Genomic DNA, 26,763 nt, shown 5'->3' with positions numbered 1-26,763 from the left:
TTCCTTCCCGAAAGGAACTAGGTGAGTTTTTCCAACAATCGACGATGGGTTTCATGGTCATCAGTAGATTCTGAATTCCAGATATTTTTATTTATTGAATTCAAATTCCACCATCTGCTGTGGCGGGATTCGAACCCTGGGTCACCAGAACATTAGCTGAGTTTCCGGATTAATAACCTGGCGATAATACCACTGGGCCATCGCCTCCCCAAAACCGGGTTGCCCCTGATCTACCTGTTCCGGGATCTCTCCTGTATTAATCCCCCGATCCAGGACACGGCAGCAATTGTCGAATAACTCCCATCTGGTCAGGTCATGGGCACTGTGGGGAGAAGACAAGGCAGCTGAACGCACCAGGCCTCACCCGAGCCCCCACCGCTCCCCTCCCCGAGACCCCCACGCTCCCCTCCCCGAGCCCCCCACCGCTCCCCTCCCCGAGCCCCCCACCGCTCCCCTCCCCGAGCCCCCCACCGCTCCCCTCCCCGAGCCCCCACCGCTCCCCTCCCCGAGCCCCCCACCGCTCCCCTCCCCGAGCCCCCCACCGCTCCCCTCCCCGAGCCCCCCACCGCTCCCCTCCCCGAGCCCCCCACCGCTCCCCTCCCCGAGCCCCCCACCGCTCCCCTCCCCGAGCCCCCCACCGCTCCCCTCCCCGAGCCCCCCACCGCTCCCCTCCCCGAGCCCCCCACCGCTCCCCTCCCCGAGCCCCCCACCGCTCCCCTCCCCGAGCCCCCCACCGCTCCCCTCCCCGAGCCCCCCACCGCTCCCCTCCCCGATCCCCCACCGCTCCCCTCCCCGAGCCCCCACCGCTCCCCTCCCCGAGCCCCCCACCGCTCCCCTCCCCGAGCCCCCCAACCGCTCCCCTCCCAGGCAGCCAACAACAACTTACTGTTAAATGTTACCACCCCCGCCCCCCAACCCCCACCCCCAGACGTTGGATAGATGAGCGGGGGGGGAGTGATTTAAATTGGGACTGTTCAGAAGGTCAGCACAGGTATGACGGAGAGAGTGAGGGGGTGAGGAAGTGAGGGGGGGGGGCGGGGAATGTGGGGGAACGGGCTCGCTCGGTGACAACGATCGCCGGGGAGGGGACACTCAATGTGACACTCACTTGTATAGGGCAGTCAGTCTCTTTAGTGATGTGGCCACGGTGTACAAATTATCCTCATCCGTCTCTCCCACCTGTAACCACAGAGCAACATCAACCACAGACATCGGAGCACAGTGACCCAAGCCATCCCCAGCGCTCCCCTCCCAGAGACCCCCCTCTTCCCCCACCCCGCTCCCCTCACCGAGCCCCCCCCAGCTCCCCGAGCCCCCACCGCTCCCCTCCCCCAGCCCCCCACGCTCCCCTCCCCCAGCCCCCCACGCTCCCCTCCCCCAGCCCCCCCACAGCCCCCCTCCCCCAGCCCCCCTCCCCCAGCCCCCCCCCCAGCTCCCCCCCAGCCCCCCCACCGCTCCCCTCCCCCAGCCCCCCACCGCTCCCCTCCCCCAGCCCCCCACCGCTCCCCTCCCCCAGCCCCCCACCGCTCCCCTCCCCCAGCCCCCACCGCTCCCCTCCCCCAGCCCCCACCGCTCCCCTCCCCCCCCCAGTCCCCACCGCTCCCCTCCCCCAGCCCCCCACGCTCCCCTCCCCCAGCCCCCACCGCTCCCCTCCCCGAGACCCCACCGCTCCCCTCCCCGAGACCCCACCGCTCCCCTCCCCGAGACCCCACCGCTCCCCTCCCCGAGACCCCACCGCTCCCCTTTCCGAGGCCCCTCCCCACCGCACCCCTCCGAGCCTGCCCCGCTCCCCTCCCCGCCCTGACGCACCCTCACAGCTCCCCAGTCCTGATCCACCCTCACAGCTCCCCAGTCCTGACGCACCCTCACAGCTCCCCAATCCTGACGCACCCTCACAGCTCCCCAATCCTGACGCACCCTCACAGCTCCCCACCCTGACGCACCCTCACAGCTCCCCACCCTGACGCACCCTCACAGCTCCCCAGTCCTGACGCACCCTCACAGCTCCCCAATCCTGACGCACCCTCACAGCTCCCCGCCCCGACGCACCCTCACAGCTCCCCACCCTGACGCACCCTCACAGCTCCCCACCCTGACGCACCCTCACAGCTCCCCAGTCCTGACGCACCCTCACAGCTCCCCAATCCTGACGCACCCTCACAGCTCCCCAGCCCTGATGCACCCTCACAGCTCCCCAATCCTGACGCACCCTCACAGCTCCCCGCCCCGACGCACCCTCACAGCTCCCAGGTCCTGACGCACCCTCACAGCTCCCCGCCCCGACGCACCCTCACAGCTCCCCAGTCCTGACGCACCCTCACAGCTCCCCAGCCCTGACGCACCCTCACAGCTCCCCAGTCCTGACGCACCCTCACAGCTCCCCAGTCCTGACGCACCCTCACAGCTCCCAGCCCTGACACACCCTCACAGCTCCACAGTCCTGACGCACCCTCACAGCTCCCCAGTCCTGATGCACCCTCACAGCTCCCCAGTCCTGACGCACCCTCACAGCTCCCCAGTCCTGACGCACCCTCACAGCTCCCCAGTCCTGATGCACCCTCACAGCTCCCCAGTCCTGACGCACCCTCACAGCTCCCCAGTCCTGACGCACCCTCACAGCTCCCCAGTGTAAAGGTCTTGTGGGTGGTGGAACGGGAGGAGGTTATAGGGATGCAGCAGGGAGGTGATGTGAAGTCTCTGTCAGACTCTGGGGAAACTCTCCTCCCCGCGGCTGTGTGTGTGGAGTCGTCGGCAGACTGACCTCATGCAGTAACTCCTCCACAGACTGAGTGAATATCTCCACCAGCGTGTCGACGATCTGGCTGCGGGCAATGTCCACACGGTTGCGGATGGTGTAGTCCTCATTACACAGGGTGTAGTAGGCCCGGCTACAGGCCTCCAGCACCTCCATCTCCGTGTGCTTCTCCACAATATCCCGGATCTGCTTCAGGAGGAGGTCCAGATACTGCCAACACAGACCAGAGAGAGAGAGAGAGAGAGGTGAGGGAGAGGGACACGTGGGAGAGTCTGAGAGAGCCCAGCTTGGGGTGGGGGGGTCACCACATAAACACAGTGGCTTCAAGAGCAGGTCAGAGGCTGGGAATCCTGCGGAGAGTAACTCACCTCCTGACTCCCCCCAAAGCCTGTCCACCATCTACAAGGCACAAGTCAGGAGTGTGATGGAAACTCCCCACTTGCCTGGATGGTGCGGCTCCAACAACACTCAAGAAACTCGACACCATCCAGGACAAAGCAGCCCCGCTTGATTGGCACCACATCTACAAACACTCACTCCCTCCACCACCGACGCTCAGTAGCAGCAGTGTGTACTATCTACAAGATTCACTGCACATCCTGAGACAGCACCTTCCAAACCCAAAGACCCCTCACTTCCATGCAGAAGGACAAGAGCAGCAGCTACATGGGAACACCACCACCTGTAAGTTCCCCTCCGAGCCACTCACCGTCCTGACTTGGAAATATATCGGCCGTTCCTTCGCAGTCGCTGGATCAAAATCCTGGAATTCCCTCCCTAACGGCATTGTGGGTCAACCCACAGCATGTGGACTGCAGCGATTCAAGAAGGCAGCTCACCACCACCTTCTCAAGGGCAGCTAGGGATGGGCAATAAATGCTGGCCCAGCCAGCGACGCCCAGGTCCCACAAATGAATAAAAAAAACGAGGGAGAGAGAGAAACCCAGAGAGAGAGAAAGAGAGAGAGAGACCCAGAGAGAGCGAGTGAGGGAGAGAGACCCAGAGGGCGAGGGAGAGAGAAAGAGACAGAGACAGACCCAGAGGGTGAGGGAGAGAGCGAGAGAGAGAGACCCAGAGGGTGAGGGAGAGAGAGAGCGAGAGAGAGAGACCCAGAGGGTGAGGGAGAGAGAGAGCGAGAGAGAGAGACCCAGAGGGTGAGCGAGAGAGAGAGACCCAGAGGGTGAGGGAGAGAGAGACCCAGAGGGCGAGGGAGAGAGAGAGCGAGAGAGAGAGACCCAGAGGGCGAGGGAGAGAGAGAGAGAGAGAGAGACCCAGAGGGCGAGGGAGAGAGAGAGAGAGAGAGAGAGAGAGAGACCCAGAGGGCGAGGGAGAGAGAGAGAGAGAGACCCAAAGGGTGAGGGAGAGAGAGAGAGAGACCCAGAGGGCGAGGGAGAGAGAGAGAGAGAGAGACCCAGAGGGCGAGGAAGAGAGAGAGAGACCCAGAGGGCGAGGGAGAGAGAGAGCGAGAGAGAGAGCGAGAGACCCAGAGGGTGAGGGAGAGAAAGACCCAGAGAGAGGGAGAGACCCAGATCGCATGTTGTGTGGAGAAGATCGCTGAGAGTAGAGGGATACATGGGCGGTGTGAAAGAGCCTGGGATGAGAGCGCCATCCCACTCTCCATCCCTCCCACACCCAGTCTCACCTTCTCCAGCCGCCTGCTGCAATAGATGTCCAGATCGAAGAAAGTGGGAATCTGCAGCAGGTTTGAGACTTTCTCGGCATCCGCAGAATACTGGAACAGAACAAAGGGCAGGAGCAGTCAGTGTCTCTATAGTGCTTCAGCAAGCAAGCAATGTCTTCTATAACTGACCCTTTCCCCTGGAAATGGGCCGTCCCCCCTACCTCTCAAACACCCACCCACCAATGGATATATACCCTGCACTCGCCTTGATACAAACATAACCAATTCTTGGGTGGAACCCAAAGCACTAGGGAGACAGAACAGAAGACTGAGGACAGCACAGAAGTTGAAGGGAGCACATTAAATAGTAAAGGCAGTGTCAGTAATCCTAGTACCAGACAGATCAGGCAAAAGCAGGACAGAGAGCAAAGGAAGCCCAGATTAAACTGCATTAATTTCAATGCAAGAGGCCTGACGGGAAAGGCAGATGAACTCAGGGCATGGATGGGTACGTAGGACTGGGATATTATAGTAATTACTGAAACATGGCTAAGGGAGGGACAGGACTGGCAGCTCAATGTTCCAGGGTACAGATGCTATAGGAAAGATAGAACAGGGGGTAAGAGAGGAGGGGAGAATTGCATTATTGATTAGGGAAAACATCACGGCCGTACTGAGAGGGGATATATCAGAGGGTTCGGCCACTGAGTCTATATGGGTAGAACTGAGAAATAAGAAGGGGGAAATCACTTTGATAGGGTTGTACTATTGGCCCCCAAATAGTCGTCGGGAAATTGAGGAGCAAATATGTAAGGAGATTACAGATAGCTCCAAGAAAAATAGGGTGGTAATAGCAGGGGATTTTAACTTTCCCAACATTGACTGGGACAGCCATAGTATTAGAGGATTGGATGGAGAGAAATTTGTTGCGCGTATTCAGGAGGAATTTCTCATTCAGTATGTGGATGGCCCGACTAGAGAGGGGACAAAACCTGACCTCCTCCTGGGAAATAAGAAAGAGCAGGTGACAGAAGTGTTAGCGAGGGATCACTTTGGGACCAGTGACCATAATTCCATTAGTTTTAAGATAGCGATGGAGAATGATAGGTCTGGCCCAAAAGTTAAAATTCTAAATTGGGGCATGGCCAATTTTGATGGTATCAGGCAGGAACTTTCAAACGTTAACTGGGGGAGTCTGTGGGAAGGCAAAGGGACAGCTGGTAAGTGTGTTAACCAGGGTTCAGGGTAAACACATTCCTCTGAGAGTGAAGGGCAAGGCTGGTAGAAGCAGGGAACCCTGGATGACTCGGGATATTGAGGCCCTGGTCAAGAAGAAGGAGGCGGCACATGACATCCATGGGCAGCTGGGATCAAGTGGATCCCTTGAAGAGTATAGGGGTTGTAGGAGTAGAGTTAAGAGAGAAATCAGGAGGGCAAAAAGGGGACACGAGTTTGTTTTGGCAGATAAGGCAAAGGATAATCCAAAGATTCAAATACAAATACAAAGAATACAAATACATAAAGGCTAAAAGAGTAACAAGGGAGAGAGTAGGGCCTCTTAAGGATCAACAAGGTCATCTATGTGCGGATCCACAAGAGATGGGTGAGATCCTAAATGAATATTTCTCATCAGTATTTACTGTTGAGAAAGGCATGGATGTTAGGGAACTTGGGGAAATAAATAGTGATGTCGTGAGGAGTGTACATATTACAGAGAAAGAGGTGCTGGAAGTCTTAAAGCGCATCAAGGTAGATAAATCCCAGGACCTGATGAAATGTATCCCAGGACGTTGTGGGAGGAGAGGGAAGGAATAGCAGGTCCCCTCGCAGAGATATTTGAATCATCAATTGTCACGGATGAGTTGCCTGAAGATTGGAGGGTGGCAAATGTTGTGCCTTTGTTTAAAAAGGGCTGCAGGGAAAAGCCTGGCAACTGCAGGCCAGTGAGCCTCACATCTGTGGTGGGTAAGTTGTTGGAAGGTATTTTGGGAGACAGGATCTACAGGCATTTAGAGATTCAAGGACTGATTAGGTACAGTCAGCATGGCTTTGTGAGTGGAAAATCATGTCTCACAAATTTGATTGAGTTTTTTGAAGAGGTAACCAAGAAGGTAGGTGAGGACAGTGCAGTCAACATTGTCTACAAGGACTTTAGCAAGGCCTTTGACAAGGTACCGCATGGTAGGTTGTTGCACAAGGTTAAATCTCACAGGATCCAGGGTGAGGTATCTAAATGGATACAAAATTGGCTTGATACAGAAGACAGAGGGTTGTTTTTCAAACTGGAGGCCTGTGACCAGCGGTGTGCCTCAGGGATCAGTGCTGGGTCCACTGTTATTTGTCATTTATATTAATGATTTGGATGAGAATATAGGAGGCATGGTTAATAAGTTTGCGGATGACACCAAGATTGGTGGCATAGTGGACAGTGAAGAAGGTTATCTAGGATTGCAGCAGGATCTTGATCAATTGGGCCAGTGGGCTGACGAATGGCAGATGGAATTTAATTTAGATAAATGCGAGGTGATACATTTTGGTAGATCAAGCCGGGGCAGGACTTACTCAGTTAATGGTAGGGCGTTGGGGAGAGTTACAGAACAAAGAGATCTAGGGACACAGGTTCATAACTCCTTGAAAGTGGAGTCACAGGTGGACAGAGTGGTGAAGAAGGCATTCAGCATGCTTGGTTTCATCGGTCAGAACATTGAATACAGGAGTTGGGACGTCTTGTTGAAGTTGTACAAGACATTGGTAAGGCCACACTTGGAATACTGTGTACAGTTCTGGTCACCCTATTATAGAAAGAATATTATTAAACTAGAAAGAGTGCAGAAATGATTTACTCAGATGCTACCGGGACTTGATGGATTGAGTTATCAGGAGAGGCTGAATAGACTGGGACTTTTTTCTCTGGAGCGTAGGAGGCTGAGGGGTGATCTTATAGAGGTCTATAAAATAATGAGGGGCTTAGATCAGCTAGATAGTCAATATCTTTTCCCAAAGGTAGGGGAGTCTAAAACTAGAGGACATAGGTTTAAGGTGAGAGGGGAGAGATACTAAAGGGTCCAGAGGGGCAATGTTTTCACACAGAGGGTGGTGAGTGTCTGGAACAAGCTGCCAGAGGTAGTAGTAGAGGCAGGTACAATTTTGTCTTTTAAAAAGCATTTAGACAGTTACACGGGTAAGATGGGTATAGAGGGATATGGGCCAAATGCGGGCAATTGGGATTAGTGGTTAAAGAAAAAGAGGCGGAATGGACAAGTTGGGCCGAAGGGCCTGTTTCCATGCTGTAAACCTCTATGAATCTTATTAATCAGTAACTGTGGAAAATACCCCCCCCCCATGCCCCTGGCCAGGAGCTGTGGATAATGTCCCCCTCCTCTGTCCCCGTATCCCGCCCAGGAGCTGTGGGTAATGTCTCCCTCCGCACACACCCCCCTACCCCTCCGCCCACCTCCCCTCCCCTCCGCCCACCTCCCCTCCCCGCCCACCCCCCCACTGTCCCCATACCCTGGCCAAGAGCTGTGGGTAATGCCCCCCTGTCCCCGTACCTTGGCCAGGAGCTGTGGGTAATGCCCCCCTGTCCCCGTACCTTGGCCAAGAGCTGTGGGTAATGCCCCCCATCCCCGTATCTTGGCCAGGAGCTTGGGTAATGCCCCCCCATCCCCGTACCTTGGCCAGGAGCTGTGGGATGATGACGATGAAATGCTCCGACAGTTTGACCCGGTCGTCCATTTGTTGCTTTCGTTCTTTTGCCGTCAGCAGCTATTTTAACACAAGACAATGGCTTCAGAGTCACCCCTGACCCCTCAATGCCAGTAACCTGACTCCCCACCCCCAGTCACCTGACTCCTCACACTGACCCCTCACCCCCAGTCACCTGACCCATCACACTGACCTCTCACTCCCAGTCACCTGACCCCTCACACTGACCTCTCACCCCCGAGTCACCTGACTCATCCACACTGACCTCTCACCCCCCAGTCACCTGACCCCTCACCCCCCAGTCACCTGACCCCTCACACTGAGCTCTCACCCCCTCACACTGACCTCTCACCCCCAGTCACCTGACCCATCACACTGACCTCTCACCCCCGTCACTTGACCCCCTCACACTGACCTCTCACCTCCGAGTCACCTGACCCATCCACACTGACCTCTCACCCCCCAGTCACCTGACCCCTCACCCCCCCAGTCACCTGACCCCTCACACTGAGCTCTCACCCCAGCGTTAATTGCCCCTCACCCCGTATCCACAGGGTCACATGATCCAAATGACCCTGACCTCTCACCCCAGGGTTACCTGACCCACACTCTGACCCCTTCACCTCTAATCCAAAGGGTTACCGGACTCCTCATCCTCAGGGCTACCTGATCCACATAACACTGACACATTACCCTCAGGGTTAACTGACCGCTCACCTGAAAGTTACCTGATACACACTGCACTAACCCCTGACCCCAGGTTACCTAATCCACATCACCGTTCCACCTCAGACCCCGTTGCCTCTTTCTACCCGCCCCCCCCCCACTCCACTGACTCCCCCAGAGCGCCAACTCTTCCAGCCCAGGTCTCCTGCTGCTCCCAGACTGGGAGAGAATTCCGGGATACCTGGGGAATGTGGAATTACCTTCTTCCCTGAAACCCTGCCAATGGGTGGGTAACCCTCGACTGCCTGCCTCATCGAGCACACAATCAGTTCAATCAGAGCGTTCTCCTCTTGGTCACTGAGTCCTACAACACAGAAAGCACAGAGTGAGGAAGTAGCTCCCAACCACACAACACCCCGTCCCAATCTCCCGCATTCCCACACACGCCACCCTCCTGGGCACTGCCACGTACCACCCTCACTCCGTGTAGCCCAGAAGCACCAATGCCTGAATGGTGGCACAGTGGTTAGCACTGCGGCCTCACAGCGCCAGGGACTCGGGTTCGATTCCCGGCTTGGGTCACTGTCTGTGTGGTGTCTGCACGTTCTCCCCGAGTCTGCGTGGGTTTCCTCCGGGTGCTCCAGTTTCCTCGTACAATCCGAAAGACGTGCTGGTTAGGGTGCATTGGCCGTGCTAAATTCTCCCCCAGTGTTACCCGAACAGGCGCTGGAGTGTGGAGACTAGGGGATTTTCACAGTAACTTCATTGCAAGCCTACTTGTGACACGAACAGATAAACTTAAAATAGACGGTCATGTTGTGGGCCGTGGGGTTCGCCCAGTCACGGGTCTTATTCCCGCTGCGTTACACAAAGCAGGCTGCAGCATGACATCACTGAGGCTCCATCTTGTGTTACTGCCCACACCGGGAACTCACCCTCCTCATCTTCTCCAATCTCTTCCAGAAGCAACTCTGTCATCCCTTCCCAATCCTTCAGCACAGAGCCAGCATGGTCCCACAGGCTGTCCACCAGATACGCACAGTGCTCATGGAGCTGAGGAGAAAAACGGGAGAACCAAAACAGAAATGGATCAGTGTTCAAGACAAGAGGAGAGCGCGAGAGAGAGAGAGAGGGACGGGGAGAAGATGTGCGTGAGAGAGAGAGAGGAGGGGGACCATGCGGATCAGAGAGAGAGAGGGTGGGGGGAGGGGGACATGCACGTGAGAGAGAGAAGGGGGAAGAGATGTGCACGAGAGAGAGAGGGGGGGGGGGGGGCACGGTGGCACAGTGGTTAGCGCTGTACGGAGTCTGAACGTTCTCCCCCGTGTCTGCGTGGGTTTCCTCCGGGTGTCCCGATTTCCTCCCACAGTCCAAAGATGCGCAGGTTAGATGGATTGGCCATGCTAAAATTATCCCTTATTGTCCAAAGATGTGTAGATTGGGTGGATTATCTCACGAGAATGAGAGAGAGAGAGCAAGGTGGGTGGATTATCTCGCGAGAATGAGAGAGAGAGAGCAAGGTGGGTGGATTATCTCGCGAGAATGAGAGAGAGAGAGCAAGGTGGGTGGATTATCTCGCGAGAATGAGAGAGAGCAGGGTGGGTGGATTGGGTGGTGGAGTCTGGAGCTCACTGTCTGAAAGGGTGGTGGAGGTGGGAACCCTCACAACACTTAAGAAGCATTTGGACAGCAAGCACACAAGGCTACGGACCAAGTGCTGGAAAATGGTAGAAGCTTGACAGCCACAATGGGCCGAGCGGCCTCTTTCTGTGCTGTGAAACGCGACGACTATGATTAAGACGCACCTCGCTCTCTAAGAAAAAGGTGAGCAGCAGCTTAATGAATTCTCCGTTCACACTGCGTTTCCCTCGATCCTTCGCCACAGCCTCCTCATGTTCAGCATCATAATGTCTCAGCAACCTGAGAGAGAAAACAACGCCAGGTCACATCGCTGACTGACGCACAGACACACACACAGACACACACACACACACACACAGACACACACACAGACACACACACACACAGACACACACACACACAGACACACACACACAGACAGACACAGACAGACAGACACACACACACAGACACACACACACAGACACACACACACAGACACACACACACAGACACACACACACAGACACACACACACAGACACACACACACAGACACACACACACAGACACAGACAGACACACACACAGACACACACACAGACAGAGACACACACACAGACAGAGACACACACACAGACACACACACACACAGACAGACACACACACACAGACACACACAGACAGACACACACAGACAGACACACACACACAGACACACACACACAGACAGACACACACAGACAGACACACACAGACAGACACACACAGACAGACACACACAGACACACACACACACACAGACACACACACACAGACAGACACACACACAGACAGACACACACACAGACAGACACACAGACAGACACACACACAGACAGACACACACACAGACAGACACACACACAGACAGACACACAGACAGACACACACACACAGACACACACACACAGACACACACACACAGACACACACACACAGACACACACACACACACACACAGACACACACACAGACAGACACACACACAGACAGACACACACAGACAGACACACACAGACACACACACACAGACACACACACACAGACACACACACACAGACACACACACACAGACAGACACACACACAGACAGACACACACACACACACAGACACACACACAGACACACACACAGACACACACACAGACACACACACAGACACACACACAGACACACACAGACACACACAGACACACACAGACACACACAGACACACACAGACACAGACACACACACACAGACACACACACACAGACACACACACACAGACACACACACACAGACACACACACACAGACACACACACACACAGACACACAGACACACACACAGACACACACACACAGGGCAAACCGCTTCAGATCCATCAGTGGATCCAGCCATGATCTGGAGTTATGGTTGGCCTGTACATCACACAAACATACAGAGGAGGAGAAGGAGCAGGCTATTCGCATCCCCCCTCCACTGCTGCTGCCGTTCAACAAGATCGTGGCGGTCTGACTGCGGCCCTCAGCTCCACTTTCCTTCCTACCCCTCTGGGCCAGCAGTGGGCAGCCTGCAGTCCCGGGGGGAGCTGCACGTGGCCCGTGTGGGTTCCGAGTGCGGCCCCACCAGACATTTTGTTGGCCACTGCCCGTGTGCAGGGTTCCGCTGATTTCTGTCTGTGTATTTCTTATGCCGACCGGTCTGGCTGAAGTGATTCGCGCGTAAAGCAAAGGGCAAGGGCAGTGAGGTGTGTGCTGATTGCTCACAACATTGAGTGCGAGAGCCGCGCGCTCCCTCCCTGTCCAAAGCCTCAATATTTTTCTTCTCTTTCCCCGTTAGAAGTTGATGACAGTTCCATTAATATATAAATGATTCCACATTGTCTATAACTCGTTCTGAAATATTCAGCGTGTAATAAATGTATTTAATCTTATTCATGGGGTCCTGGTCAGTGAAACCATAGAAATCATAGAAACCCTACAGTGCAGGAAGAGGCCATTCGGCCCATCGAGTCTGCACCGACCACAATCCCACCCAGGCCCTACCCCAATATCCCTATATATTTACCCACTAATCCCTCTAACCTACCCATCTCAGGACACTAAGGGGCAATTTTAGCATGGCCAATCAGCCTAACCCGCACATCTTTGGAGTGTGGGAGGAAACCGGAGCACCCGGAGGAAACCCACGCAGACACGAGGAGAATGTGCAAACTCCACACAGACAGTGACCCGAGCCGGGAATCGAACCCAGGTCCCTGGAGCTGTGAAACAGCAGTGCTAACCACTGTGCTACCGTGCCGCCCTAACAAGCCCAATTTCAATCTTGCGACCCACTGAGATGAAGAAGTTACGATCCCACAGTCCAAAGATTTGCAGGTTAGATGGATTGGGCATGCTAAATTATCGCTTATGCAATAATTTAGTGCCCCCCCCCCCCCACCTTTATGCGCCCCCCCCCCAACTCACTGACCGAGATTGCCCTTTGACTCTCAGGTCAGTCAAAATCTATCTACCCGTGCCTGAAAACTACTCAATGACTCGACCTCCAGTTCTCTCTGGGGAAGAGAGAGATCCAGTCTCGCAAGAATAGACGTCTCCTCATCTCGGTCTTCAATGGAGACTCATCCTTTTTAAACAGCTTCCCCTGGCTCAAGCTGGCCCACGAGATGAAACATCCTCTCAGCATCCACCCCGTCAATCCCCCTCAGGATCTTGTATGTTTTCACAGAATTCCTACAGGACAGGAGGCGGCCATTCGGCCCACTGGGTCTGCGCCAACTCTCTGAAAGAGCAGCTTACATAGGCCCACCTCTCCACCCTATCCGAGTAACCCCATGCATTTAGCAAGGCTAATCCACCCAACCGACACATCTTTGGACACTAAAGGAGCAATTTAGAATGGCCAACCCACCTAATTTACACAGCCATCTGCGGCTGGATCCTGAACTCCCGAACCCACAAACCACAATCAGTAAGGATGGGCAACAACACCTCCTCCACGATCATCCTCAACACCGGTGCCCCACAAGGCTGTGTTCTCAGCCCCCTACTATACTCCTCATACACCTCTGACTGTGCGGCCAAATTCCCCTCCAATTCCATCTTCAAGTTTGCTGACGACACCACCGTAGTGGGTCGGATCTCAAACAATGACGAGACAGAGGACAGGAATGAGACAGAGAATCTGGTGAACTGGTGCAGCGACAATAATCTCTCCCTCAATGTCAACAAAACGAAGGAGATTGTCATCGACTTCAGGAAGCGTAAAGGAGATCATGACCCTGTCTACATCAATGGGGATGAAGTAGAAAGGGTCGAGAGCTTCAGGTTTTTAGGGGTCCAGATCACCAACAACCTGTCCTGGTCCCCCCATGCCGACACTATAGTTAAGAAAGCCCCACCAACGCCTCTACATTTTCAGAAGACTAAGGAAATTTGGTACATCAGCTACGACTCTCACCAACTTTTACAGATGCACCATAGAAAGCATTCTTTCTGGTTGTATCACAGCTTGGTCTGGCTCCTGCTCTGCCCAAGACCGCAAGAAACTACAAAAGGTCGTGAATGTAGCCCAATCCACCACGCAAACCAGCCTCCCATCCATTGACTCCGTCTACACTTCCCGCTGCCTCAGAAAAGCAGCCAGCATAATTAAGGATCCCACGCACCCCAGACATTCTCTCTTCCACCTTCTTCCATCGGGGAAAAGAGGTCACGTACCAACCGACACAAGTACAGCTTCTTCCCTGCTGCCGTCAGACTTTTGAATGGACCTACCTCGCATTAAGTTAATCTTTCTCTACACCCTAGCTATGACTGTAACACTACATTCTGCACTCTCTCGCTTCCTTCTCTATGAACAGTATGTTTTGTCTGTATAGCGCGCGAGAAACAATACTTTTCACTGTATGTTAATACATGTGACAATAATAAATCAGATCCATTGTGCCACCATGCCACTGATCTCTCATTCTTCTAATCTCCAGTGGATACAGGCCCAACCTTTCCTTACGAAAGGGACACCCCAAACCAGGAATCAGTCTACAACTGTCGTAAAACATCCCTCTTTTTATATCCCACTCCCCTTGCAATGAATGACGACATTCCATTTGCCTCCCTAATCACTTGCTGTACCTGCATACTAACTTTGAGATTCATATACAAGGCCACCCAGATCCCTCTGTACCCGAGTCCTGCAATCTAAATAATTTGCTGCTTTTCTATTCTCTCTGACACAGGGGACAAGTTCACGTAGAATCACAGGATCCGACTGTGCAGAGGAGACCATTCAGCCAATCGGGCTCACACCGACCACAGTACCACCCAGGCCCTATCCCTATAACCCCATGCACTTACCCTCGCTAGTCCCCCTTACACTAAGGGGCAATTTAGTATAGCCAATGCACCCTAACCAGCACATCTTTGGACTGTGGGAGGAAACCGGAGCACCCGGAGGAAACCCACGCAGACACGGGGGGAGAACGTGCAAACTCCACACAGACAGTGACCCGAGTCGGGAATCGAACCCGGGTCCCTGGCGCTGTGAGGCAGCAGCGCTAACCACTGCGCCACCGTGTCGCCCCCTCAAATTAAGTTGAGAAGAACATGAGATGATCCTATTGATGCGTAAGATACTGAGGAGGCGGAGGTTTCATCAATCGCTGATTTTAACGGCTATTAGAGACAGTCCGGAGAAGGCTCACGAGGTTGATTTGCGGGCAGCACGGTGGCACAGTGGTTAGCACTGCTGCTTCACAGCTCCAGGGACCTGGGTTCGATTCCCGGCTCGGGTCACTGTCTGTGTGGAGTCTGCACCTTCTCCCCGTGTCTGCGTGGGTTTCCTCCGGGTGCTCCGGTTTCCTCCCACAGTCCAAAGATGTCTAGATTAGGGGGATTGGTCATGCGAAATTGCCCCTTAGTGTGCAAATAAGTGGAGGCTGGCGCGGGGGCAGGGTGTGTGTGTGTGTGTGTGTATTAGTGGGCTAAATATGTGGGGTTAGGGGGATAGAGCCTGGGTAAGATGCTCTATCGGAGAGTCGGTGCAGATCCAATGGGCTGAAAGGCCTCCTTCTGCACTGTAGGGATTCTATTGTCCCGGATATGGAGGATTTTCTTCTGAGGAGGGGTTGAGTAGGTTGGGCCTGTACTCAGTGGAGTTTAGAAGAATGAGGCGCGACCTTATTGAGACATATTGGATTCTCAGGAGGCTTGACAGGGTCGGTGCTGAGAGGTTGTTTCCCCGCGTGGGAGAATCTAGGACCAGAGGGGCATAATCGCAGAATAAGGGAGTCACCCGTTTAGAATCATAGAATCCTACAGTACAGAAAGAGGCCATTCGGCCCATTGAGTCTACACCGACCACAATCCCACCCAGGCCCGATCCCCATAACCCCATGCATTTACCCTAGCTGGTTCCCCTGACACGATGGGGCAATTTAGCGTGGCCAATCCACCTAACCCGCACATCTTTTGGACTGTGGGAGGAACCTCCGGAGCGCCCGGAGGAAACCCACGCAGACACTGGGAGAACGTGCAAACTCCACACAGAGAGTGACCCGAGCCGGGAATCGAACCTGGGTCTGTGGCGTTGTGAGGCAGCAGTGCTGACCACTGTGCCGCCCCCAAGGGGACAGAGACACGAGGGGGAATTTCTTCTCCGAGGGGAGTGAGTCTGCGGGACTCTTGGCTCGAAAGGCTGGGTCATTAACTCTGTTCAAGGCTGAACAGACAGATTCTTAATCAGGAAGGGAATCGAGGGTTGTGGGGATAAGGCGGGAAAGTGGAGTTCAGGATCGTCACATCAGATCAGTCACAAATAGCAGAACAGACTCGATGGAGCAGTTGCGATGATGCAGGTACCTCAATCTGCAGAGGGTGAGGGAGAGGGAGTACACCGGTGATGGAACATGAAAAATAGCAAAGGATGGCTGAAAAAAGGAGAATTTGGAGTTCGAGAGAAAGTTTAGCTGGAAACACAAAAACCGATCCAGGTCAAGTATCCTTTATCCAGAACCCTGGAGCTGGTTAGTTTTTGGTATTCCGATATAGAGTCATAGAGATAGACAGCACGGAAACAGGCCCTTCGGCCCAACTGGTCCATACCGACCAGGTTTCCTATACTGAACTAGTCCCACTTGCCTGTGTTTAGCCCATATCCTGTTAAAGCTTTCCCACCCACGCACCTGTCCAAATGTCTTCTAAATGTTCCAATTGTACCCGCCTCGACCACCACCTCCTCTGGAAACTCGTTCTATATACACACCACCCTGTGTGGAAAACGTTTGCCCCTCAGGTTTTTATTAAAATCTTTCCCCTCTCACCTGAAGCCTAATGCCCTCTAGTTTTGGACTCCCCTCTACCCCGGGGAAAATACCTTGGCTATTCACCTTACCTGTGCCTCTCATGATTTGAGAAACCTCTTTCAGGTCACCCCCCTCATCCTCCTACACTCCAGGGAAAAAAGTCCCAGTCTCTCCAGCCTCTCCTTATAACTCAAATCTTCCAGTCCCGGTAACATCCTTGTCAATTTTTTTTCTACCCCTTCCAATTTAATAACATCCTTCCTAATCGCAGGGTGGATCTATCGGATATTCAGTAGGCTAACTTCCATTACAATCTAAGCCTTGGCTAGCTATAGTCTACAAGCTTAGGAACTGCACAGTGGTTCACACTGTTGTCACTCAGCCACAGCTCAGGCTGTCCTGTCTGGAGACAACACACATCTCTTTAACCTGTGCTTAATGCTCTCTCCACTCACACTGTTTGTACCTTTAAGACTTGATTAGCTGTAAGTATTCGCATTCCAACCATTATTCTGTAAATTGAGTTTGTGTCTTTATATTCCCTGTTTGTGATCAGAATTCCCACTCACCTGAAGAAGGAGCTTAAGGCTCCGAAAACTTGTGTGGCTTTTGCTACCAAATAAACCTGTTGGACTTTAACCTGGTGTTGTTAAACTTCTTACTGTGTCTCTCAGCACCAGGGGCCTGAGTTCGATTCCCAGCTTGGGTCACTGTCTGTGCAGTGTCTGCACATTCTCCCCGTGTGTGCGTGGGTTTTCCGCCGGGTGCTCTGGTTTCCTCCCACAGTCTGAAAGACGCGCTGGTTAGGGTGTATTGGCCGTGCTAAATTCTCCCTCAGTGTTACCCGAACAGGTGTCGGAGTGTGGCGACTAGGGGATTTTCACAGTAACTTCGTTGCAGTGTTAATATAAGCCTTACTTGTGACTAATACACTTTAACTTCAAGGCTTTGAATGAACCGCCCCTCACGGGCACTGACTCCATAACCGAACCAGCGAGTTAACAAAGAGCTCGATTCCTACTTACTTGACGTGGACAAAGTGTCCGGCAGCCACTGCGGTGGGCCGGTGAGAGGCGTAGACCAGGGGGTAGACACACTCGCACTCTTCATTGCCCAATACATCCTCAGAATTCCTACAGAGGGAGGGAGTCACACAAAGAACGACTGGTATTTACACGGCACCTTCAAAGACCCGAGAGCGTCTCAAACCACCGTCCTCCCCTGCCTCGACAAGCCACAAGCCCCTTGTATCCAGGGGCAGCTGCTTTCGTGACTCCAATCAGGAGGCAGCCAATCTGCGCACAGCAAGATCCCGCTAACAAGCACGTCGCCTGTATTTCGGGGTGCGGCTGGAGGGCTCAGTAATATCCAGGATGGGGCCCACACCTTCCCGTAAGGGCGCCACGGGATCCGAAACCAAAACAAGAGGAGCCAGGAGGCAAGAACCACGTTGCGTCCCCAAGACAGCCTCCTCCGACAGAGCAGCACCCCCTGTACACCGCACCGGGAGTGTGGGCCGAGACTGTACCCTCAGGTCTCCAAGAGGGACTTGAACCGACCTCCATCGGACGGGAGGGAGTATCAGAAAGACCCAGGAGGCAGGTTGGACTTTAACCCAGACAGTCAATGCACAGGCCCCGGCACAGGCCCACTGTGAGCTCAGTGAACCCAGCCTCACTGCTGTAACTTGCCAAAATTCCTGCGACAGCACCTTCCAAACCGGCAATCTCTACCATCAACTCACTCACCATCCTGGCTTTGGAAGTATATCAGCGTCGCTGGGTCAAAATCCTGGAACTCCCTCCCTAACTGCACTGTGGGTGTACCTACACCAGTGCCTTGTGGGAAATTTGGGGCTTGGCAATGCATGCTGGTCTGGCCAGTGCTGCCCATGCCCCGTAAGGCAGTAAACTAAAGAACTTACTGCAAAATGAGAGTCAGAAGGGTGACGGCTTCCACAGCAACTTCGTAATCCACATCCAGGACCATGGAGACCATTCGATCCTAAACACAGGTCAGGAACACGAGGTGTCAAACATGTCACAGCAGAGCGGTCACAAGCCTGACTGGCACACAGTCAACAACCTCCCCCCCCCCAAACTGGCACACGGACACCCGCCCTGACTGGCACACAGTCACCCCCCCGCCCCCAAACTGACCACGCGGACACCCACCCAAACTGGCACACAGTCAACCCCCCCCTGCCCCCCGCAAACTGGCACACGGACACCCGCCCTGACTGGCACACAGTCAACCCCCACCATCCCCCCCCCCCCCCCCCGCCACCCCCCGAAACTGACGACACGGACACCCGCCCTGACTGGCACATAGTCAACACCCCCCCCCCCCCCCACCCAAACTGACCGCACGGACACCCGCCCTGACTGGCACACAGTCAACCCCCCGCCCCCAAACTGACCGCACGGACACCCACCCTGACTGGTACATAGTCAACCCCCCCGCCCCCAAACTGACCACGCGGACACCCACCCTGACTGGCACACAGTCAACCCCCCCGCCCCTCCCCCCAAACTGACCGCACGGACACCCGCCCTGACTGGCACACAGTCAACCCCCCGCCCCCAAACTGACCGCACGGACACCCACCCTGACTGGCACACAGTCAACCCCCCGCCCGGACACCCACCCTGACTGGCACACAGTCAACCCCCCCGCCCCTCCCCCCAAACTGACCGCACGGACACCCGCCCTGACTGGCACACAGTCAACCCCCCGCCCCCAAACTGACCGCACGGACACCCACCCTGACTGGCACACAGTCAACCCCCCGCCCCCAAACTGACCGCACGGACACCCACCCTGACTGGCACACAGTCAACCCCCCCGCCCCTCCCCCCAAACTGACCGCACGGACACCCACCCTGACTGGCACACAGTCAACCCCCCGCCCCCAAACTGACCGCACGGACACCCACCCTGACTGGCACACAGTCAACCCCCCCGCCCCTCCCCCCAAACTGACCGCACGGACACCCGCCCTGACTGGCACACAGTCAACCCCCCGCCCCCAAACTGACCGCACGGACACCCACCCTGACTGGCACACAGTCCACCCCCCGCCCCCAAACTGACCGCACGGACACCCACCCTGACTGGCACACAGTCAACCCCCCCCCCCCAAACTGACCGCACGGACACCCGCCCTGACTGGCACACAGTCAACCCCCCGCCCCCAAACTGACCGCACGGACACCCACCCTGACTGGCACACAGTCAACCCCCCCCCCCCCCCAAACTGACCGCATGGACACCCAACCTGACTGGCACACAGTCAACCCCCCGCCCCAAACTGACCGCATGGACACCCAACCTGACTGGCACACAGTCAAACCCCCCCCCCCCAAACTTACCGCATGGACACCCAACCTGACTGGCACACAGTCAAACCCCCCCCCCCCAAACTGACCGCATGGACACCCAACCTGACTGGCACACAGTCAAACCCCCCCCCCAAAACTGACCGCATGGACACCCACCCTGACTGGCACACAGTCAACCTCCCCCCCCCCCCCCCCAACCCAAAACTGACCACACGGACACCCACCCTGACTGGCACACAGTCAAACCCCCCGCCCCCAAACTGACCGCGCGGGCACCCGCCCTGACTGGCACACAGTCAAACCCCTCCTCAAACTGACCGCACGGACACCCACCCTGACTGGCACACAGTCACCCCCCTCCTCAAACTGACCGCGCGGACACCCGCCCTGACTGGCACACAGTCAAACCCCTCCTCAAACTGACCGCGCGGACACCCACCCTGACTGGCACACAGTCAACCCCCACCCCCCCTCTCCCCCCCAAACTGACTGCGCAGACACCCACACTGACTGGCACACAGTTAACCCCCCCCCGCCCCCAAACTGACCGCGTGGACACCCACCCTGACTGGCACGCAGTCAACAGCCCCCCCCCCCCAACCAAAACTGACGTGCAGCCACACTCCCCACCCCTGCAAACCAGCACGCAGATACCACCCCCCCCCCTCCCCCACCACACAAAATCGGCATGCAGACACCCAGCCTGACCAGCAATCGCACCCCTGGTGAAGGGGATGAGGCTGCAGTTGTCTGGGTTTTGCCATTTTGCCGGTGGGGCAGAGGAAGAGACATTTACCTTGAATCGGTTGGTGAAGAGCTCCAGCCTCTGAACGATCTCTTTGCTTTCATACAGGCGCTGAAGAGACTTCAAACACTTCAGCCTCACTTCCCGTTGCTGAAAGAGGGCGAAGGAGGGGCGGTCAAGTTGTGGTGTTTCACTGAAGGGGAATCACGCGCGACAAATCCAGACCCCAAGCACGGCTACCAATCCACACCGCAGGGGTCAAGTCTCGCCAGCCATAACCCCATAGCATCGGGGCCCCAGCACCAGATTTACTCCGTCCTGTCCCACAATGTGAATGGTTCCCTCCTTCAAAGGACGTGGATGTCCGTAACTGGGCCAACATTCGCTGCCCAACCTTTACTAGGCCACTTCAGAGGGGCAGTGCAAGAGTCAACCACATTGCTGTGGCCTCCAGAGTGCAGAAGAGATTTACTAGGACACTACCGGGACTTGATGGATTGAGTTGTAAGGAGAGGCTGGATAGACTTGGACCTTTTTCCCTGGAGCGTAGGAGGCTGAGGGGTGATCTTATAGAGGTCTATGAAATAATAAGGGGCACAGATCAGCTAGATAGTCAATATCTTTTCCCAAAGGTAGGGGAGTCTAAAACTAGAGGGCATAGGTTTAAGGTGAGAGGGGAGAGATACAAAAGGTGTCCAGAGAGACAATTCTTTCACACAGAGGGTGGTGAGTGTCTGGAACAAGCTGCCAGAGGTAGTAGTAGAGGCGGGTACAATTTTGTCTTTTAAAAAGCATTTAGACAGTTACATGGGTACGATGGGTATAGAGGGATATGGGCCAAACACTGGCAACTGGGAATAGCTTTGTGGTTTAAAAAGAAAAGGGCGGCATGGACATGTTGGGCCGAAGGGCCTGTTTCCACGCTGTAAACCTCTGTGACTCTCGAGTCACATGTAGGCCAGACCAGGTAAGGAGGGCAGATTTCCTTCCCTAAAGGGAAGCACATACTGTTAAATATTTAGAGGATGTATGATTGCTTTAAGAGCCAGTCACATGATTTGATAGTGATGTCATTAGGGTGTTGCACAGACTTCGGTTTTGTTTAATTTTCTACCCTGTGCAGGCAACAGCTCCTTCAATAAATCTGTTGTTGTTAGCTTGAATCAACATGCGCAAACCACATCTTTTACTTTGTGTTCAAACCCCACAACCCCTGACATAGTTAGGATATTACGCATCCGTTCCTGAGAATGTTCTCCAGATTTATTCATCGAATTTAAATTCAGTGGTGGGATTTGAACCCGTGTCCTCCCCTCAGAGCATTAACTTGGGCCTCCGGATCACTAGTCCAGTGACAATCCCCGTGTGCCACCATTTCATAGAATCACACAACACAGAATCAGCCCTTTGGCCCATCGAGTCTGCACCGACACATTAGAAACACCTGAACTCCTAACTAATCCCATCTGCCAGCACTTAGCCCATAGCCCTGAATGTTATGAGGTCCCAAGTGCTCGTCCAGGTACTTTTTAAAGGATGTGAGGCCACCCCGCCTCCACCACCCTCCCAGGCAGCGCATTCCCGACCGTCACCACCCTCTGGGTAAAAAAGGTTTATCCTCAAATCTGCCCTAAACCTCCTGGCCCTCACCGTGAACCCTGTGTCCCCTCGTAACTGACCCTTTAACTAAGGGGAACAGCTGCTCCTTATCCACTCCGTCCATGTCTCTCATAATCTTGTACACCTCCATCAGGTCGCTCCTCAGTCTTCTCTGCTCCAATGAAAACAACCCAAGCCGACCCAACCTCTTTTCATAACATCAATGTTCCATCCCAGGCAGCATCCTGGTGAATCTCCTCTGCACCCCCTCCAGTGAAATCACATCCTTCCTATAACGCGGTGACCAGAACTGCACACAGTACTCCAGCTGTGGCCTCACCAAATTTCTATACAACTCCATCATTACTTCCCTGCTTTTGTAATCTATGCCTCGATTGATAAAGGCGAGTGTGTCATATGCCTTTTCCACCACCCTACTGACATGCCCTTCTGCCTTTAGAGATCTGTAGACAAACACGCCAAGGTCAATATATCAAAGGAGGAAGTGGTGGGTATCCTGAATTGCATTAAGGTAGACAAGTCCCCAGGGCCGGATGGGATCGATCTCAGATTTCTGTGGGAGGCAAGGGGAGAAATAGTTGGGGCCTCAACAGATATCTTCACATCCTCTTTGACCACAGGTGAGGTTCCAGAGGACTGGAGAATAGCCAATGCCGCTCCCTTCTTTAAGAAAGGAAACAGAGATAATCCAGGAAATTATAGGCCGGTGAGCCTGCCATCAGTGGTAGGGAAGCTTTTGGAGAAGATATTAAGGGACAGGATATCTGCACATTGAGGAAAACAGACTAGTTAGTGACAGGAAGCTGGTTTTGTACCGGGAAGGTCATGTCCCACCAACTTGACTGAGGCTTTTTGAAGAGGTGACAAAGATAATTGATGAGGGAAGGGCTGCAGTTGATCTGGATTTTAGTAAGGCGTTTGACAAGGTCCCACATGGCAGCCTGGTACAAAAACTAAATTCACATGGGATTTGGGGTGGGCTGGCTAGATGGATCCAGAATTGGCTTGGTTATAGAATGATGTGGAGATGCCGGCGTTGGACTGGGGTGGGCACAGTAAGAAGTCTCACAACACCAGGTTAAAGTCCAATAGGTTTATTTGACATCATGAACTTTCGGAGCGCTGCTCCTTCATCAGATGATCGTTCACCTGATGAAGGAACGGTGCTCCAAAAGCTGGTGATACCAATTAAACCTGTTGGATTTTAACCTAGTGTTGTGAGACTTCTTACTTGGTTATAGGAGACAGGGAGTAGTGGTGGAAGGATGCTTTTCAGAATGGAGATCTGTAGCTAATGGTGTTCCACAGGGATCAGTGCTGGGACCTCTGTTGTTTGTAATATATATGAATGATCTGGAGGAAAATGAGGATGGTCTGATTAGTAAGTTTGCAGATGACACAAAGATTGGTGGAGTTGCTGATAGTGCCGGGGATTGTCAGAGGATACAACAGGATATAGATAGATTGGAGACTTGGGCACAGAAATGGCGGATGGAGTTTAATCCGGACAAATGAGAGGTGATGCATTTTGGAGGATCAAATTTAGGTGTGAATTATATTGTAAATGGCAGAACCCTTAGGAACATTAACATACGGAGCGATCTGGGCGCGCAGGTCCACAGTTCCCTAAAAGTGGCAACACCGGTGGCCAAGGTGATTAAGAAGGCAAATGACATGCTTGTCTTCATCGGCTGGGGCATGGAGTACAAGAGTTGGGGAATCATGTTGCAGCGATATAAAACCTTGTTTCGGCCACATTTGGAGTATTGCGTGCAGGTCTGGTCGCCACACTAACAAAGGACATGGGAGTTTTGGAGAGAGTACAAAGAAGGTTCACCAGGATGTTGCCTGGTCTCGAGGGTGTTGGCTATGAGGAGAGGTTGGATAAACTAGGATTGTTTTCACTGGAAAGACAGAGACTGAGGGGAGACCTGATAGAGGTTTACAGAATGGTGAGAGGCACAGACAGGGTGGATAGTCAGAGGCTTTTTCCCCAGGGTGGAAGTGTCGATTGCAAGGGGGGACACAGGTTCAAGGTGAGAGGGGGGGAAAGTTTAAGGGAGATGTGCGGGGGACGCAGAGAGTGGAGGAACGCGCTGCCACAGGTGGTGGTGGGAGCAGGCACATCAGCAACATTTAAGAGGCATCTGGATGGGTCCTTGAATAGGGAGGGAATAGAGGGATACGGACCGAGTAAGGGCAGGAGGTTTATTTTGTAGTCTAATGAGTCGGTTTTCATCCCTTCTGAAAATCCCATACCACCACCAGAGAGTCTAAGCTGAAGTCAGAGAAGCAGGACACCCTCTAACCCACACAGGCCCCCTCTCTCCCCCAGTGTGTGTGAGATCATACCCGTGGTGTCAGTACCTTATCGTGTAGCATCCAGCCGACATATTTCAGATAGCTGTCGTTGAGGAAGGAGTCGCTGTAACGCTTCATCCACACGCCAATCTCCTCCATACAGAGAGCCCGGATCTCCGCAATCAAATCCCTGCCGAGTGTGTGAAAGATCAGACTGGTGGGAAGGCACAGCAAGGCACGGCGCACACTCCTCACCGACAAACCGCCCGGGAGGGCATCACCGGCACACACTCCTCACCGGCACACACGCCTCACCGACACACCGCCCGGGAGGGCGTCACCGGCACACCGCCCGGAGGGAGTCACCGGCACTCACTCCTCACTGGCCCACCGCCCGGGAGGGCGCCACCGGCCCACCGCCCGGGAGGGCGCCACCGGCCCACCGCCCGCGAGGGCGCCGCCGGCCCACCGCCCGGGAGGGCGTCACCGGCACACCGCCCGGGAGGGCGTCACCGGCACACCGCCCGGGAGGGCGTCACCGGCACACCGCCCGGGAGGGCGTCACCGGCACACCGCCCGGGAGGGCGTCACCGGCACACCGCCCGGGAGGGCGTCACCGGCACACCGCCCGGGAGGGCGTCACCGGCACACCGCCCGGGAGGGCGTCACCGGCACACCGCCCGGGAGGGCGTCACCGGCACACCGCCCGGGAGGGCGTCACCGGCACACCGCCCGGGAGGGCGTCACCGGCACACCGCCCGGGAGGGCGTCACCGGCACACCGCCCGGGAGGGCGTCACCGGCACACCGCCCGGGAGGGCGTCACCGGCACACCGCCCGGGAGGGCGTCACCGGCACACCGCCCGGGAGGGCGTCACCGGCACACCGCCCGGGAGGGCGTCACCGGCACACCGCCCGGGAGGGCGTCACCGGCACACCGCCCGGGAGGGCGTCACCGGCACACCGCCCGGGAGGGCGTCACCGGCACACCGCCCGGGAGGGCGTCACCGGCACACACTCCTCACCGGCACACACTCCTCACCGGCACTCACTCCTCACCGGCACACTGCCCGGGAGGGAGTCACCGGCACTCACTCCTCACCGGCACACCGCCCGGGAGGGCATCACCGGCACTCACTCCTCACCGGCACACCGCCCGGGAGGGCGTCACCGGCACACACTCACGACAGTGTCATCGACAAACACACACGCGCGCGCGGACACATCAGATCCATCTCAGGATCACAATCTCACGCACGAGAACATCTTTAACTCACCGATAACGGTGGACAAACACTCCCTTGAAGATGGCGTTCATCATGTTCTCAATCTCTTCCTGATTCTCTTGGAGCTGCATTGGGAAACAAGTGGTTAAAAAACGAGGAGCTCAAACAGGCAATCCACCCGGCAGAGGGCAGGGGAGTTAGGGTGAGGGTGAGGGGCCAGGCTAGCTCCTGCAGCCTGTCAATACAGTCGAGCCAAGAGCCGCCCCCTCCACCCCACCCGTCACCTGGGGGCGGTGTCACTGCCCGAGTTACATTCCTGAACGTAAGGAATGGTAATAGCAACACGTTCCCGTTGATTGCTGACAATATCGCTGTGAAGGGAACACGCACGCGGGCACAGTGGCCCACAGCGTCTCTCGTACACATGCCATCCCGCAGCCCACACGGTCGCACTGGGCCTTTCCCCCTCTCCTGCCCCTCACCTCCTTGCGTTTGTGCAGCAACATCTCCAGCCGGTCATTGGCCCGTTTCCCTGCCGCTTTGTTCCGCTCGGTGTCATACTGACGCTGCAGGTTCTCCTGATGCACGTTCAGATTCAAGGCCACATCCACCAGAGCAGTCATCAGCTTCATCGCTGCGGACACCAAAACCGGGCATCAGACAAGAGAGAGCGGAACAACTTCCCCACAGAGAAAATCCCCACCCTGAGAGAAAGCCCAGACACAGGCCTCCCTCCTCGCCCCCAAACATCCCCAAATGAACATAAGAACATGAGAAATAGGAGCAGGAGTCGGCCACCTAGCCCCTCGAGCCTGCCCCGCCATTCAATAAGA

At 55.1% G+C, this 26,763-nt stretch overlaps 1 protein-coding gene across 1 annotated transcript in view; it reads right to left on the bottom strand.

Moving 5' to 3' along the window:
* Window positions 1-26,763, bottom strand: part of LOC144488639 (cohesin subunit SA-1-like) — a gene marked incomplete at its 3' end in the record, with an annotated part of 77,219 nt that overhangs the window by 17,681 nt on the left and 32,775 nt on the right. Inside the window, 14 exon segments of the mRNA XM_078206705.1 lie at window positions 235-322; window positions 1,109-1,179; window positions 2,762-2,965; window positions 4,398-4,487; window positions 8,049-8,141; window positions 9,008-9,111; window positions 9,683-9,800; window positions 10,553-10,667; window positions 17,724-17,831; window positions 18,623-18,702; window positions 20,836-20,934; window positions 24,772-24,895; window positions 25,982-26,055; window positions 26,413-26,564. Coding sequence (XP_078062831.1) covers window positions 235-322; window positions 1,109-1,179; window positions 2,762-2,965; window positions 4,398-4,487; window positions 8,049-8,141; window positions 9,008-9,111; window positions 9,683-9,800; window positions 10,553-10,667; window positions 17,724-17,831; window positions 18,623-18,702; window positions 20,836-20,934; window positions 24,772-24,895; window positions 25,982-26,055; window positions 26,413-26,564 — 1,520 coding nt within the window.

This window comes from Mustelus asterias, unplaced genomic scaffold, assembly GCF_964213995.1.
Source record: "Mustelus asterias unplaced genomic scaffold, sMusAst1.hap1.1 HAP1_SCAFFOLD_1731, whole genome shotgun sequence".
Classification (NCBI taxonomy): Eukaryota; Metazoa; Chordata; class Chondrichthyes; order Carcharhiniformes; family Triakidae; genus Mustelus; species Mustelus asterias.
The sequence above is the reverse complement of the archived record's forward strand: the minus strand, read 5'-3'. Positions and strand labels throughout refer to the sequence as shown.